Raw genomic sequence first — 15,959 nt, 5'->3', positions numbered from 1 at the left:
GCGCGGCGGAGGCAGCTGCCCACTGGTGGGGAACCTTCCACGTCCACTCCTGTGGGGCCCGGGTCTTCCTCGCACCGGCTAGCCCACCCGTAAATTCCAAAACTGAAGATTTCAGTCCACTCTCTCCCGTTCAAAACGTGTCCAATTTGCAGCCCAGTGGACTCTGCGGTTAGAGGGAGGGGAGGAGCCGGCCAGCGGAGGCTGCGAGGTTTCCTCCCACAGGACACAGCCGGGGGGCGGGGGGGGGGGGAAGCTGCGAGCCCAGGAGGTGGCTCTGCAGTCCCAGGGCAGAGCCTCGCTTCTGACAAGAGACCCCAGCGTCCGGCAGCAACTGTGAGAATCGTCCTTCCAAATACGGCCCCTCCTCCTCCGCACCCCCTCACCCACGTGTCTACCGCCCATCTCTAGAAGGATCCTAGCTGGGCTGTTGGGAGTGTCGTGCCGTCTGCAGGTGAGGGGGGCTGGGCGGGCTGGGCGGGCGGTGCTCCCGAGGTGGTAACTTAAGACTGTCTCTTCTATTTATAGCCTCCCCGCGCCGCACTCTAGTGGAGCTGATGACCGGGACGTGGTGGCGGAGAGGAGAAGTCTGGCCGCCACGCACGGCATCGCCAATGTCCGGCTCGGACCGCCTCCCCGACTACGCGCTCAGCTCAGGCGTGGCGAGGAGGCTGAGGTCTGCGCTGGAGGCCGAGGACCAGGAGGCGCTGGAGAGGACGTGCTCTGCAGGCAAGTCGGCCCCGTGGACGCCGTGATAGAGCTGGCCAACGACGACTGGATGAAGGACCCCGCGGCCCCGCTGCCCCCCGGGGTGCTCGTAGGTAACCGCGGCGAGTCTCCCGGGTGCGACTCTGAGTCACCTGTCCCGTGTGCGTCACAGGTGGGCCGGTGCTGGAGGGGGTGGGTGGGTGGGGACAGGCGGACAGCGGGAGCCCAGCTGCCCGCCCCTCTCTGTCTGCACGCACACTGGCTGTGCCCTTGTGCGCACCCCCGTGGGTCGCAGCAGCGCCACCTCGAGCGCCAAACAAACATTGAAAAGAGGAAAGTGCATCCAGGGCACCACGGTCCCCATGCAGCGCCTGTGGTCATTCTCCACTCTGTCCCGGGCCACCTGTGTGTCCCCTCCCCGAGTCGTTGGTGTGACTCCGTGCCTTGCCTCGCTGAGTCACTGTGGCTGCGGTGTCTGCCGAGTGGCTTGGTGGCCGTCTTACCTTCAGTGGCCTGTTGAGCTGATTAGCCACGAAATGCTTGACGGGAACGCCCAGGAAAGGGGAATCGGTTTCCGTTGCTGCCGCTGCCAACGACGGTGCAATTAGCCTCTTTATCAGCATTCACAGGACTTCTTCTTATTCAGGTTCATTCTCAGGAGGAATTCCTGAGAGCCGTGTCTGTCACAGGAACAGGGCTAGACTTTCCCAACTGTTCTCCGCGAGGGTTTCTGGGTCTCAGGCCAGCCTGGCGTGGCGGGTGGCGAGCGCCGGGCTCCAGCCTCCAGGGCGATGCGCCCCTGGTCACTCTCCCTCGCCGCCCAGGCGGGGCAGGGCCCGCCCACAGGTCCTGTCTTCCTTCCCAGGCCTCTCCACCCGCCCGGTGCTCGTCTGGTCAGGTCCTCGTGCAGGACCTCCGTTTCTTTGTATCCGTTTGTCATTTTTGTGCCTTCTTCACACGCCACCCATATAAACCGCTGTGCTGTGTTTGCTGGAAATACTCTCCTGCCCTGTGATCTACTCGTCCTTGTTTTGCGCTGTTCTCTGGCTGGTCAGAGGCGCCCTCCGCCATGGCGGCCTTGGCCCTAAGTGCGGTTCAGAGCTCCTCTCCACCACTGGACCGGCTCCCTCCCGACACACACACACACGCACACACGTGTTCCTGCCACAGGCACATACATGCACACAGTCACGCAGGTGCAGGCACAAATAAACACATGTGTGCGCGCACACTCGCATACATACACATGTGAACACTCACGCGGGAAGCGCACGGAAAGGGAGCGTGCCTGGGGGGTCGCTGCCTGTGCCTGAGCTCCAGGTGGCGAAGAGAGAGCAGAGGGCGGAGCCCCTGGCTGCCCGCCCCTGAGGCCCGGCAGCTGCTCCAGTCTCCGGGGACAGCCTGTCCCTGCATCTCCCTTTTCTTGGTTTTCCTGATAGCGGGGCCAGCCCGAGAGTCGGGAGCCCAAGAGAAGAACAGCACACCTTGATTCCAACCGGAGCTCTGTCCACACGGCCTGAGCCCCACTGAGCCCCTGGGGACTGTCCCTGACTCCGGGACCAGAGATGCTTGGGTTCTGGCACGTAGGTGGGGTCTTTCGAAGGGTCGAAGAGCAGCCAGACCTTGGAGTGACACCTTGGAAGGCAGCCCGCAGTGCGAATGGACAGAATTTAGGTGCTCGGCAGGGGCCGGAGCTGGGGGCGCCCACCCAGGCTGAGGTTGGGGGGCAAGGACCAAGTGTCGCACTGCCAAAAGCATTCTGGGAAACATTTTCCCTCCCGAGGACAACCTGGTTGAAAGAATTCTGGGTATTTTCCAGAAGATGACAGTTCGCAAAAATAAGCAAAGAAACATAAACGTCTTCTCTGCTTGTCGACACGAACACACAGGGACTGCTGGTCTCTGGACTGGTCACCCCCACCAAACAGAACAGGAAATGATGACACGTCATCTCAGCACATCCCCATCGGCGCCACAGAAAAGGCATAACAAAAAAGAGGCTCCAGGTGAGAAAATGGTGGGAACGGCTTTTTCTGGAGAATTCCCTTAGGTGTACATGTGCAACTTAAAAATGCGGCCCCCGCTGCTGACGAGGCAAAGTGCAGAGCGTGCCCCCCCTCCCTGGCTGGCGGCAGGCATGAGGCAGGAGAAGGGTCCTCAGTCAGGAGTCCCCCAAAGGCCCAGCTCACCTGTGCCCTGGCAAAGCCAGCTGCTCTCCCACAGCTTGGACTTGGGATGCCCCGCGGGATGCTGGGAAGGGCCCAGAAGCCTCTTCAGGGCACTCGGCCCGGCCAGTCCAACACCACGATCTACCCCCAGCTCTGGGCTGAGTGAGGAACCTGCTGTGAGGCGCCAGGAGCCTCCCCCAGGGCTGCGCCCAAACCCCCAGGCATGTGAGCACCTCCTGTGCTCGCCGAGGGTCAGGGTGTCCCTCCTGACCTCGCACACAGGGCCACCTCCCTGGAAGCCACCCTGCTGGCCCAGCCTGCAGGCCCCTCCTCCCACCAGTCTCCACCAGCCACTGAAACACGCGGCCTGGCTGGTCTGGGCTGGTTTCTCCTCCTACCAAACATTCCAAATGCAAATACAGCCTCCTTGCAGGCAAGGTCCCCCCCTCACCTTGTCCAGCTCCAGCTCCTGGAGCCGGGTCTTCGTTCTGAGAAGGAGTTCAGACCCCAGTGCCCTGCCCAGCAGGGGTGGGCCCAGCTCCTTGGCTGTCACTCAGCCAGGTGGGCACCGCCTGTCTGTCCACAGGTACCGCTGGGGCTGGTCTTTCTGCAGAGAGTCTCTAACTCCCCTTTCTGCTAAAGCCAGCTGTCCGCCGTGTAATATTCGTGACAGTTGCGCTGTTTATCCCGGCCCCTTGCCGGTGCCTCTCAGCTCAGCCAGCCCTGAGAACACGGGGAGACAGAAGGGCGTCTGGGGGAGGGGTGGTGAGCTCCGTCTTGCCCCCAAACACATCGACAGTACAATTTGGTAACTGGTGTAATCAAACTACTTAAGGAACAACTGATTACTAATTGCTATTATTAAGGATGTCAGCACCCCGTGAGTTTGCTGCTGATATATTATACACAAGTCAAGATGTTACCTGAATTCTTGATTGGGATGGAAAATTGGGGGCACGCCATTGTGTTCGGGGTGATGGCATGGAAGCATCTGGACAAGTTAAAGAACGACGAAGTGGGTTTTTATTAAGAGACCCCACCCAGCAGCGTGGAGTGGGGAGGTGGGGCACACGCGTGGGTGAACATGTGGCGGGCACCCATCCACATGCCAAGACACAGTTGTTTGGGGAATCAGACTTATTCAACCGGCACTGCCAAGCCCGGGCGCTGAGTGTGCCCCGACATTAAGGGCCACAGCCGCCGCCCCTGGCCGTCCCTGGAAAGGATCTACCCTCAGGGCAGACCGAACTGTTAGACGTCAGCAGGTGGGCACAGCCCTGACCTTAGGGGGCTCACTGGAAGTGGTGGTGAGAGCCTGCGTACTGCCGCCGACTCTGAGACTGGCAGCGTAATGGAAGCAGCAGCAGAAGAGCAATGGGGTGACCGCTGCCTGGGTGGTCTTGAACTTGCCGGTCCGTCTCTCTGAACCTTGACTTCCTCATTGAAGAACATGGGCCATCGCTCAGGGTCTTTGCCGAGCGGACTAACCAGGGTTATGAGACTGAGGCCATGAGTGTGCAGAGGAGACTAACTACCCACTGCCCTGGAGCACGGGCCTCCTCTCAGGGTCCAAGCAGACCACCCGCCTCAAGGGGAGGCCGGTGGGGAAGGGAAGGCACAGCCTGGAGGCTGGTTTCCGGGCTGGAAGGTGCCACCTAAGCAGCAGGGTGACCGGGGCCAGCCCTGTCCTGAATGCCAGGGAGAAAGAGTCCCCAGACCACAGTGTGTGAGAACGGGAACCAGCCCTGAGTGGAGGCAGAGGGAGGAATCATGGTGCCATGAAGACTGGTGGCCGGCGTGGTTGCCGAGGGGCTGGGTGAGGCCCCGCAGCCGGGGCAGGGTCGGGGGTGTTCGAATCCAGCGCTCCTCCTGGTGTCCCGTGATGCCTGTGTCCATCCTGTGGCTGCAGTTCGCAGGTGGGACGGCGAGGTTCGCATCTGTCCCCTTCCTGCTCAATAGCCAGTTCTGAGCAGCATGTTCTGCAGGTACATTCCTGGCTTGTAGTCAGGGCCCTTGGTCCCTACCCAGCCAGAGGCATGTTGCAGGAGGATCTGTGCACCACCCTTTTGCTCCATGTCACACACACAAATATATACACACACACACACAGGCAACACAGTAACCTGGCCCCCAACTTCGAATGAGAGTATCAAGAACAGCACGAACCAACGAGTGGGGTGCTGGGCTGCAGGGTAAAATCAGCCACGGAAGCAGGGGGTCACAGTGACAGGGAAGGATAGCAGGGAGAGCTCTCTGTCATCTCGGCCACGGGCCCTGAGCAAAGGGCGTGGGGGCAGGGAGCCCCTGCTCGGAGCGAAATGAAATTAAACCTTTCTAAGTACTTATAAATCAGCACCTAATGACAGTATCCCGCCACCAGCCAGAGCGTCGCTCTTATTACTTTGATTCACAAGCCAGGAAAAGATCTGGAATTATGCACAAATTATTGTCCCATCTTCTTAATTAACGCTGATTGCAAAATTCTTGCTAAAGTCCTTGCTAACAGACTCAATTATGCGCTGCCTGAATTGATTCACCCAGATCAAGTGGAATTTATTAGAAATACACTTTCCTACAATAACATCAGATTATCTTTGAATATAGTTAAATTATTTAGGGACAAAATGGTTCCAGTAGCAGCCCTGGCTTTAAGCACAGAAAAACATCTCCCACCACCTCGGAAGAGGACGCTTCTCTGTTCCACCAAGCGCCCGGGCTCTGTCCTCCCCGGAAGCAGGCCGTACTGCGGTGCTCAGATGAGATGCCTGCCTTGGAGCTAATGGTCCAGCTTCAAAGCCCACGCGGGAGCAGGGAGATGAATCCGGCAGGGCGGAGTCTCAGCTCCCCCAGGTCTAAACCCTTGCTGCCTGAGGAACACAGGGCCCTTGCAATTAGACGAAGTCAGGGTATTTTCAGAATCAAAACCGAGAAACAAGCTAATAAAGAAATAATGTGCGCTGATCACACGCTTCTGTTAGCAACCCTGCCACGCCCGCCGGAGAGCTCTGAAAGGACAGACAGAGATGGGGGTGCAGCGGGGAGGCTTTCCACCTGCTGGGGGGCCGTGCCTCCCACAATGGCGGGCTCTGCTTGGGATAAACACTGCAGAGGAACCACTTGGAAATGGCGAATGCGCTTCCCACAGCCGGGCGCACCCTCCCCTGCCACTTCCCCTCACCTTCTCAAGCCAAATGCAGCAACCGGATGTTGGGCAGGGAGCGGGCTTGTCCCATTCGCCCTGTCCTAGCGCACAGTAGGGATATAATGCATATTAATAGGCCCAGTAGCGTCTGGTGGATGCTCAAAATCCCCTGGGTTGGTCCTGCAAAGGGGAACATGTTCTCACCAGGCTGCAGTGGGAAGAACGGGTCCAGGTGAAGGCAGCAAAGGCAGTGAGCGAGGGACACACCGGAGCGCGCCGCCTTGCGCAGGGATGTGGGCGTGGCTGGTCATGCGGCGTGTGGACCGGAGGAGGGGAGCCCAGGCAGGCCGGTGGGGCCCGGATCATGTGGGGCCACAGAGTCTAGAGTAGGTGTTCGCTAGCAAGAGAGTGAGCGGCTGGGCCGCAATAAAACTTTTCCCAAAGTTTCTGCTTTGGAAAAACAAACTTTCAAATATATAGGAAGGCCGGAGGTGGGCAGACTGGTGCCAGGAGACATGCTGGTGGTCTCGGCCACAGTCCCGATGGCAGTACAGTGGCATCCGCCGCCCTGAAGCCAGGGCTGGCCTGTTCCGGTCGACAACAGGCTTAACAGCAGATCGAAGGTGGGCGAAGAAAGAGTCGGTGAATCTGAAAACAGCCACAGACAGGACAAAACCTGGAGAATGGAAAGTGAGATGGTTAAAAATAAAATGAACAGGGACTACGGGCAAGAGAGAAGGCCTGGCACGCCCCACTTGAGTTCGAGAAAGACAATGGAGCAGGAAATATTTTTAGGGAAATAATCACCAGATGTCTCCAAACTGGATGAAAGATGCGAATTCACAGATTCCAGAAGTTCAGCCGCCCTGGACGCAGAGAACACGTGAGAGGAAGGAGCTGAGTGTGTGCCTGAGCACCTGGCTGCTTTACTGACTGTGGCCGAGGGGCTGTCCTCGTGGGGGGGGGGGGCGCGGGGAGGTGTGCAGAGAGAGGGATGCAACAGCAGTGTTGTACCTGCAGGTCCACGCAACTCTCCTTCCCACAGACCTGCGGTGGGCCCCAGGGCCTGCTGAGAAGGCAGAGAAAGGCCCGAGGACCAGCTGCCTGTTTTTATAAATAAAGTTTTATGAGAACATAGTCTATGCTTGTTCATTTGCATGTCTCCCGTGGCTGCTTTTATGCTACAACGATGGAGAGGAGTCATTGCCACCAAGACCATACAACCAACAAACCTAAAATATTTACCGTCTGGCAGTCCACAGCAAGAGTGGCCACTGGTCACTAGTGTACACTTCAAATGTTAAAGCTAACCACCCCGCCCCTCTCTCTCCCGGCATCTGTTCGCCACCGCCGCCCCACCACCACCACCACGCCAGTGGCTCTGGTGAGTAACAGCAGCACCGGGCGCGGCGGGGGGTGGGGGCAGACGCCGCTCTGATGGGTGTGCGCTGGGGAAGGTGACGGGGAGGATTTGGGGACTCGGGCAGTGATGTTCTGGCCAGGTGCGTGATTTCTGGACTTGCAGTCATATGTCTTCTTTCCACTTTATTTTATGTTGTAATTCATCGCAACTGTATTTTGCAAAAAGATCAGCCTGTGACAATTTGGCACTTGAAATGAAACCCCCCGGTCCTTCACCTCTGGGAGCTGAGAAGCTCGGGTCCGAGCCCCACCTCGGGGACACCATCAAGCTCTTCGCCGCCCTTGGCCTTGGGGCTGGCTGTCCCCCTGCTCTCCCGTCCTCACTGCTCTGTCCTCTCTGAAGCAACAGTTCTTTTTCTTTTCTTTTTTAATCCTCACCCAAGGATGCAGTCACTGGTCTTAGAGAGAAAGGAAGGGAGAGAGACGGAAACATCCATGTGAGAGGCACACAGACTGGCCGTCTCCCACACGCGCCCAGACTGGGAATCGAACTGGCAGCCCACGTATGTGCCTGGACCAGGGACTGACCCCGCAGCCCTTTGGGGTGCAGGACAAAGCTCCAGCCAGCGGAGCCACCTGGCCAGGGCTAACACTTCTTAAGGCAAGGGCTTCCCCCAGGTCCACCTGGCTTCTGCACAGGAGAGAACCCTGTGTGTGCTCACTCATTAGGGAGCGTTTGCGCACAGCGGAGAAGCTCACCCTGCCACGTGCGAACCAGGGTGGCCTCAGTGTCGCCCACTCTTCCAAACCTTGATTTAAAAAAAAAACTCACCATCTTAGGCAAAGATCTCTTGTTATTTTAATTTGCATTTTCAATTAGTAAAATTGGAAATTGTACATGTTTAGTAGTCATTTATACGCCTTGTAATGTCTATTTCCTATCTTTCTGCTGGAAGTTCAAAGTTTTCGCATTTTGCCAACAGAAAAATAAAGAATGAACCCCAAATCCCCAGATGACAGCAGCCTCACTTTGCCCCAGGCAGAGCCCCCGAGCGGCCACCAGACACCACCAGGGACCGCCCCGCCCTTAGCTGCAGGATCCGCACACCTCGCATTTCCTGAAGGGGCAGAGCGGGCAGGCCAATCCCACCCCGAGAGTGTATCAGGCTCCCAGTATGAGATCCATGAAACACAATCAAGTCTGAACATGCAATTTGTCTCAAGAGGCGGGAGTGCAATTTTATCATGTAATTAAATCCCCACGACAGTTGTAGGGAAACTCCGTCACCTTTATCAGGGAAGGCGTCAACGGCATGCTTTCCAGCGAGGTCCCCAGAGCCAGTAAATGTCCCCCTCCCAGGGCTGCCTACCTGTGGCCTGTGCGCTGGGGTCGGCTGGTGGGACGGGGGCGGGGCTACGGCGCTGTCGTCACCCTGGGCCTCACCGCTTCTGCAGGCTCAGCTGCACCTCAGTCCCTGGGCTTCCCAGAACAGCACCCCCAGGCCCCCCGGGGCCAGAAGCAGCACTTGACCTTCGGATAAGATGCCATTCACGATGAGACGTGACTCTGTTGTTTTGCAGGAAAATAAGTTGGCAACAACAAATTTGTTTTTTCCTCCCTGGACCGCCGTCTGCCACACAATGGAAATGAGATTTCTTAATAATGTGAAATCGCCGCCCGCGACGTAAGTCGTCATTAACAAGAGCGCTTGATCTGAGGAGGTCGAATGTCGCAGAGCTGGGGGAAATGAGGTGTGCCGTGAGCGCGGTGTTTCGGGCGGAAGGCGGGGGCGCTTCCACGGCTTTACCATTAGTGCCCGTGTGCGGGTCGGACGCACGCAGGTGAATGGGGGGACGTGTCCTCAGCTCTCACAGGCAGCGCCTCACACAACTGCCCAGCTCGCTGTTTTCTTTTTAAATTAAAAAAGCCAGCGGGGCAGGGAGGAAGGAGGAGCAGCCCTTAGACATCAGACGGGGAGAGTGAGACTTGAAAACGGCAGAGAAGACCGGGGGCTAGTGTGCCGGGGCTAGCCCTGGGAGAATGCCAGGGCCCAATGGGACGGCGTGCCTGGCCACTGACGGGTGACTGGCCTGCGTAACGAAATGCATCAGCATTCTGCAGGAAGTGCACAGAAGCGCACAATGTCCGCAGGCAAATGGCTTCCAGCCCTGGCTTGTCTGTCCACTTGGACACCTGGCCGCAGAAGGAAGCCGCACGTTTGCCACGTGGCCTGCCTAGGAAAGGGCCTCTGCGTTCGCCCTTCCCCAGGAACCCAGGGACACGGTCAGCGGGCCGCAGCCTGTAGCTCACAGGCCCCGGGGAAGTTGACCTGCGCGGAGAAGCAGCCTGGCCCCGCCCCCTTTCCGGCTGGGCGGGGCTGTCCCGCAGACACCAGCCTTACGGGTTCTCAGTGGCTTCTGCAGAAAAGGTGATGGTTTTCCCGGGCGATGGCAGGCCGCAGAGATCTTGCCGGCACGTGAAGAAGATAATTACCGTTTCGATGTGACCGTTTGTGGGAGGCCACAGTTTTGAGACACAGGCATTTCCCGGAGAGCAGCAAGGAGCCGCTCAGCCACACAACGAGATCCTGTGGAAAATTTCAAGATTTCAAAATCCTGTGGATTTTACCCCCTTCATCTCATTTGATCCAAAAGCAAAAACTCGTTAGCTACCTCCACCCCAAGGCTTGGCGTGGGGGGCCAGTTTTTCTGTCTTTCACAGATAAAATGTTATGCTTCTAATTTAAGTCCCAAAAATATTCTTTAGAAAATCGCATTCAAACGCACCAGACTACCTGGCTACTTATTAGAGAGGGTTAGCTGGTTCACCGGGTCGGCCAGATAAAAGCCGGCTGCCCCGTGTTGCTTGGATCTTTGCCTTCCAAGTTCACACCCCACTCTGCAGCGGAAGGCCACAGAAACTATGTTTCTTTAGTGCCCTGCGTGGCCCACTAAGCAAAGGGGGGTCCCTCCCTCCAATACACACCATTCGAGAGTGCGTCTGAAGAACTGAAAGCATTAAACATACTGCGTTAGAGGAAATTATGCTCGCCAGATCCCCCTCTTTCAAGACGCGCACTGTGTTTGTTCAGAAGTCCCCTGCCCAGCTCCCCGAGTAGAAGCACAAACTGACGGGAACCAAGAATGGGAAGACCCACGTGGCCTGGGCGGAGCCACACGGACAGCAAGAGGGGGAAGGTTTCGGTGGTTGCACCAGAGAGCGAGCGGGGGTGGTGCAGGTGGAACGGGCCATGCAGACCAGGGTAGACCCCCTCATGTCTTCAGCAGAGTTGCCAGACTCACTCGTGGGTGGTGTTTGTGGGCTTGAAAGCAGACAAGCCAACCAAAAAAAATCAGACAGGCTGACTGTGCCCCACATGGGGCGGGGCAGAACACACACCATTGGAGCAGATCCAGGGGTCAAGGGGCACTCGAGGAAGCAAAGCACGGGGTCCCCCAAAGCCAAGGGTCCTGGAGAGTAAGGGTCTTAACCCAACACCGGTGAGCACACAGGCGTGCTTTGCACGTTTTAAAATGAAGTCAAATAATGTGCTGCCTTTCTGCCACCTAAACACATCCAGAGCCCAGCTAACCTCTCTGGGCTGCCAGGCAGGAAAAAGGAACCTCAGGTGCAGGAACAGAACAGCCAGCAGCAGGCGGCAGCTTCGGCCCGGGGCGCACAAGGGCCACGGGCTCTCACGTGCCTGGGGTTTCGAGCTGGGCTGGGGCAGTGCTGGAATCACTGGGAGCCTCTTGAGAACTTCTGGGATCTTCACCGTGTCCTGCTCCACGTCACCCACCAATGCGACCCCCACCCTCCCGCCCATTCCCTCGGATCATCGATAACATGTCTACAGCATCACCCTGAAGACAGAGTCTGCCCAACCCCGGGCCGTGTGCCGGAGCTCCCGGGGGTTCGGCCTGCACCCTGGACCCACCCCACCAGGTTCTCTCGGGCAGGGGGGGGGGGAGCCAGCACTTTTGAAGCCCCCCAGGTGATTCCGTGTTACAGCCAAGGTTTGAAACACGGCTCTCCAAGTCCCGTGGGTATTATTTCTCCAGTATGGGCTTTTTAGCAAGAATTTCCTGAAGAAAGACCTATGTTTTTCCCGTCTTCTCTAAATGGTTTTCACAGGACCTTCCACTGCAGTTGAAAATTTGCCTGCGGATGCCACCATCCTGTCTGCCTATTTATGAAGTAACCACGCCACGAAAGAAGGTTTTCAGTCCACCCCGCTTGTTCCTAGGGACCCACGGAGCTTGGAGTGTCCACTCCCTTTCCTAAATACTTTTCATAATCCACTTTTTCCTTCTTTTTCATAACCCACTTGGGGATCTTGCCCAGGACTGATGTTCATTTAAACTTTGGGGAATCAGATTCTTTTCCTAATTGAAAATGAAACCTCTAGTCTTCTGGTCCTTCTTCTGTTTGATCCCAGTTTGTCAAAGACTTTAAAATTTCTCAGCAACTTCATACAGAAATGCACGCTTGGAAGAAGTGGCGTTTCTATGTGGACTGAGGCAGGCCGAGAGAATGAGGTTTGGGTTGCTCCTTGAAGGCGAGGCTCTGAGCTGTTACTGCACTCGGAAAGGTGTGGAGGATGAAAATGAGGGGGAAATGGCTCCACCCAAGCAAGGTGAGGGGGCCAGGGGTCCAACAAAGAGCGCTGGGGAGGGGCCGGTGCGGTTTACCCAAAACTAAGCAGCCTCATTCGACTGGAGGGAAGGAAGACAAAAGAACTCCATGCCTGGGGTCCTCTGGTCAGGGTCTCTCCCTGAGTGGTCCTCCGGGGCAGGATCACTGTGCTTCTTGTCTCAGAACCTTAAAAACACGCCTTACCACGTAAGAGTCCGTAACGTTTATTGAACAAACAGATGAACGAATGGGTTGGTTTTCAGGTATTCGTGGGGCAGGGTTGTCATTGTTTGTTTTTTAGTTTGTTTTGTTTTTTAACACAACACTCATGCATGTAGCTTTGCTTGTTCTTAAAAATAACAGGACACCTCCCGGGCCAGTGTGGCTCAGTTGGTTGGAGCCTCGCTCCAAACATACACCAAAAGGTCACAGGTTCGATTCCCAGTCAAGGCACATAGATTCGATTCCAGGTTGGGGTGTGTGTGAGAGGCAACTGATCAATGTTTCTCACACCAATGTTTCTCTCCCTCTCTCTCCCCCTCCCTCCCCCTTTCTCTAAAATCAATAAACATGTCCTCAGGTGAGGCTTTAAAAAAAAGATGCCTTTACCACGCTCCTGAAGTGACCTGCATGTTCCACAGGTGGGACCAACACTGTCTGCCACGCGCTACTTTTAAAGCTTTTACACAGAACCGAGTCTTTCCGACTCCCACTCCCTGCCCACCGAAGTCAAGCTTGGAAACCTAGGGCGCTGCCGACCAATGCAGTGCTTGGAAAGCTAAATTTAGCAACAAGCTCGGGTGGAACGGCTCTGGTTTCTGGACTGTGCCCTGTGTCCCACCCCCTTCTAAAAATAGCTGGGTCAGGCTGTGTACGGACCGGTCCTTCAGGAACGCGCCTCCTAACAGTCTGGGGCAGACCCCAGGGCAGAAAGGTGGCGCTCAGAGACACCACCCCCCCGCAGAACGAGTCCTGCTCCCGGACGGAGTGGAGCATGTGCGGAGTGTGTCGGTGAAGGAGACAGCAGGGGACCTCGCCACAGGGGCCATCGACCACAAGCGACCTCCTGGGTGTGTCTGTCCTTCGCTTTCCGCCCACACCTGCCTCTTATGCACCATGAACTTGTCTGCTCCCCGCAGGCAGGACCCGCACACAGTTCACCTCCACGTTGTCCGCCATGCCCAGCAGGGTGTCAGGCACAGAGCAGCCTTTGGAAAGTCCCCTGCTGTTCCTGCTGGTGTCACTGATTCTGTCCTCGCTGCTGCCACAGAGACAAGGCGGGTAGACCTGAAAACCTGTGAAGTGAGGATTCAGGGAGCACTTGTGGGGCAAAGAGCAGGCGGGGCCTCCTTGTGAAACTCGGCGAGGCCCCTCCTCACGTCAGAGGGTGGGCCGCGCAGGGAGACGAGAGTCTCGGCCGCAGCCCCACCCCGGACCCCGGAGCCCCTGCCCTTGGCTGAACCTCAGGGCTCTTCCATGCGGGAAGGAGGCAGCAGGTGACAAAGAATAAGAGGCAGAGCCACTGAGGAAGTGACAAGCAGTCGAGCATGTTTCATAGACACAGATCTAGTTGTCCTCCCAGCCACCTGCATAAGGACTTGCCTGCTGCGTGCAGAGCACAGTGCCGGGCACCCTGGACCCCAGGGCGCCGAGGACGCAGAGGCTCGTGGTTGAGTGGACGCAGGGACAAGTAACCAGCAGGAGCCAGCCCCGCTCTGGGCACCACGGACGGGGGGCGAGTTGTGAGGACGGACATCGGGACGAGCGGCAGACGGGAAGGGAGGCTAAGCCGAGTGTGGAAGGAGAGTGAGTGGCCCAGCCCAGGGGCCAGTGGCGGAGGGGACAGCATTCACAGACCCCTTGTAAGGTGCCCCACGCTCAAAGTCATTTCTGTCTGCAAGTCCGGCCTGTAGCAGGGGACAGCACATCCTAGTAGGTTATCAGAGCATTAAAGTCCCCCCCCCCGCCCTTTCCCCTTCTCAGGAAGGCCCAGGGCGCTCTGCTGGGCACCTGATCCCGTGCTTTGTTATCGTAACGCACATGGACCCGGCAAAGGGTCACGTAGCCCAGTTCACTGGCCCCTTCCAACTCCCTAGTAGGAGAAAAACAAGAATGGCAAAAAGGAGAGAAGAAACGTGTATCATCTGTATCATAAGAAAAAGTGACCTCACCAATTTTTAGACTACAAAATGAAGCGCTGTACTAACTAAACTGGAGCAAGTGAATTGTTAATTCTCTTACCACTTTTTTTACTGTGGCATCTCTCATCTTCGACGAGGCATGTGCATTTCGGGATCGGTTCTCAGTAACTGGAACCCGCAGACACCACGAGCCCCAGAGAATGCCCCTGCAAATCCCTACTCTGCCCTGTGGGACCTCCATCCCCCCGGGGACCCTCGTGCAGAGCGTCACTCCTGGCCTCCAGCTGGGCCTCGCTCACACGTCCTCAGAGCTGACGCAGCTCTCAGGATGCATGACCACTCACTGTGGTCACAGCAGCAAAGAAAGTGAAGGGACAAAAGCTAGAAGACACCCCACCAAGCAGGAGAGAGAAGGGCCACCCCCCTCAGGGTGTCTGCCCTTTGTGCAGAGAACCCTTCCGGAGACGCACGGGTGGTCTGTCCGTGGAGTTCACGTCTACACAGCCCTGGGCAAAAGTAGGCTCCCAGTTGTGAGCAGGCGGAACAGTTCGCACTTGTGTGGCTTATTCCTTTCTATGTTGTCTCCTTACAGCTGTGGACGCCCTTGCACGCCCTTGCACACCCCTGCACGATCACGAGGGGGTGGCTGAGCACTTTGGCATCTCGGCAGTCACGTGACACTGGTCATACCCAGTCACCGTCATCACCCTGGAGCCCACAGCAGTTATAAATACACGGGCCCCGAGCCCCAGCTGAATGACAATGGAGTCATGACAATGGAAATAGCTCACCCTCCGTGAGACGTCTGTGCCCTCCTGGAGAACCCTGCCAGGTCAGCGGCACGGCCATGGAGCGGTGGCCAGAGCCGGTTGGAGGGAAGCTGCAGACCTCGGGAAGGATGGACGAAGGGCCTCCCGCGGCAGAAGAGTCTCTGGTGCGCGAGCTCCACGCAGCCCTGCTCGCGGGCGACCTGCGCCGCCTGGCCCCCCTCGCCGACCGGCTCCTCCTGGGCGCGGACACGGTGCTGGAGCTCAGAGAGGAGGAGATGGAGTGGCGGGGGACCACGCCAGCCACGTTCGGCCTGTCAGGTAGCCCTGCGCCTTGGAAGCCGCAAGACCGGTGCCGTGCGGAGCTGCTAACAGGCCTAGGAACGCGGAGCCCCACGTGGGCGGGCCGCTGTCTCGGGGCCGCATCTAACACGCAGGAGCGAAGGGGGCTACAACGGGCATCCGGTGGGCAGGAGCGTTAAGGCAAAGGTGTTAGGTGACGGGATGTGAGAGGCCCCGGTGGGAAAGGCCGAGGTGTTGGTGAGAAGCACCTCCCAGCCAGCGCTGGGAGTCGGAGGAGGAGCACCCGGCCTGCAAGGACGTGTGTGGGGCCGGCCCCTGGCGTCCGGCTCTGCGAGGTCCTCCTGTGAATCCGTGAACAACAGGGTGCTGGGTCACAGCCAGGCCAGCGGGGGGCGGGCTCCCAGCACCTGCTGCTGGGAGGGAGGGGAGCAGGAGTGAAGGAACCAGAGGGCCTCGCGTGTGTGCCTCTGTGCCCTCTTGCTGCCTGAAGACCCCGGTGGGAGAGCTGCCCCTCACCGGGTGGGGAGCAGCAGGCTTGCTGGCCCCCAGGCTGCAGCCGCTTTCTTGGCTAGCACCCCGCCCTGGGCACACCTCACCCCCCTTGCCCAGATGCAACACACCACCAGAAGGGTCAGGTGTGGGCACCACAGTGGCTCTGCCAGACCAAGAGGATTTGAGACTCTGTGGTCAGTGGGCCGACGGCCAGTGTCCCGGGTCCCGACTCGTGAGCTGTGG

General features: G+C 57.8%; 1 protein-coding gene across 1 annotated transcript in view; it reads left to right on the top strand.

The window, feature by feature from the left end:
- The first annotated feature begins 611 nt into the window (after positions 1-611).
- ASB18 (ankyrin repeat and SOCS box containing 18) overlaps positions 612-15,959 on the top strand; it is a 42,832-nt gene continuing 27,484 nt past the window's right edge. Inside the window, 3 exon segments of the mRNA XM_037161384.2 lie at positions 612-707; positions 710-814; positions 15,098-15,242. Coding sequence (XP_037017279.2) covers positions 612-707; positions 710-814; positions 15,098-15,242 — 346 coding nt within the window.

Source organism: Artibeus jamaicensis, unplaced genomic scaffold (genome assembly GCF_021234435.1).
Source record: "Artibeus jamaicensis isolate MK-2021 breed Jamaican fruit bat unplaced genomic scaffold, CSHL_Jam_final contig_944, whole genome shotgun sequence".
Lineage (NCBI taxonomy): Eukaryota > Metazoa > Chordata > Mammalia > Chiroptera > Phyllostomidae > Artibeus > Artibeus jamaicensis.
Note: the sequence above shows the minus strand (reverse complement) of the source record. Positions and strands in the feature narration are given on the sequence as shown.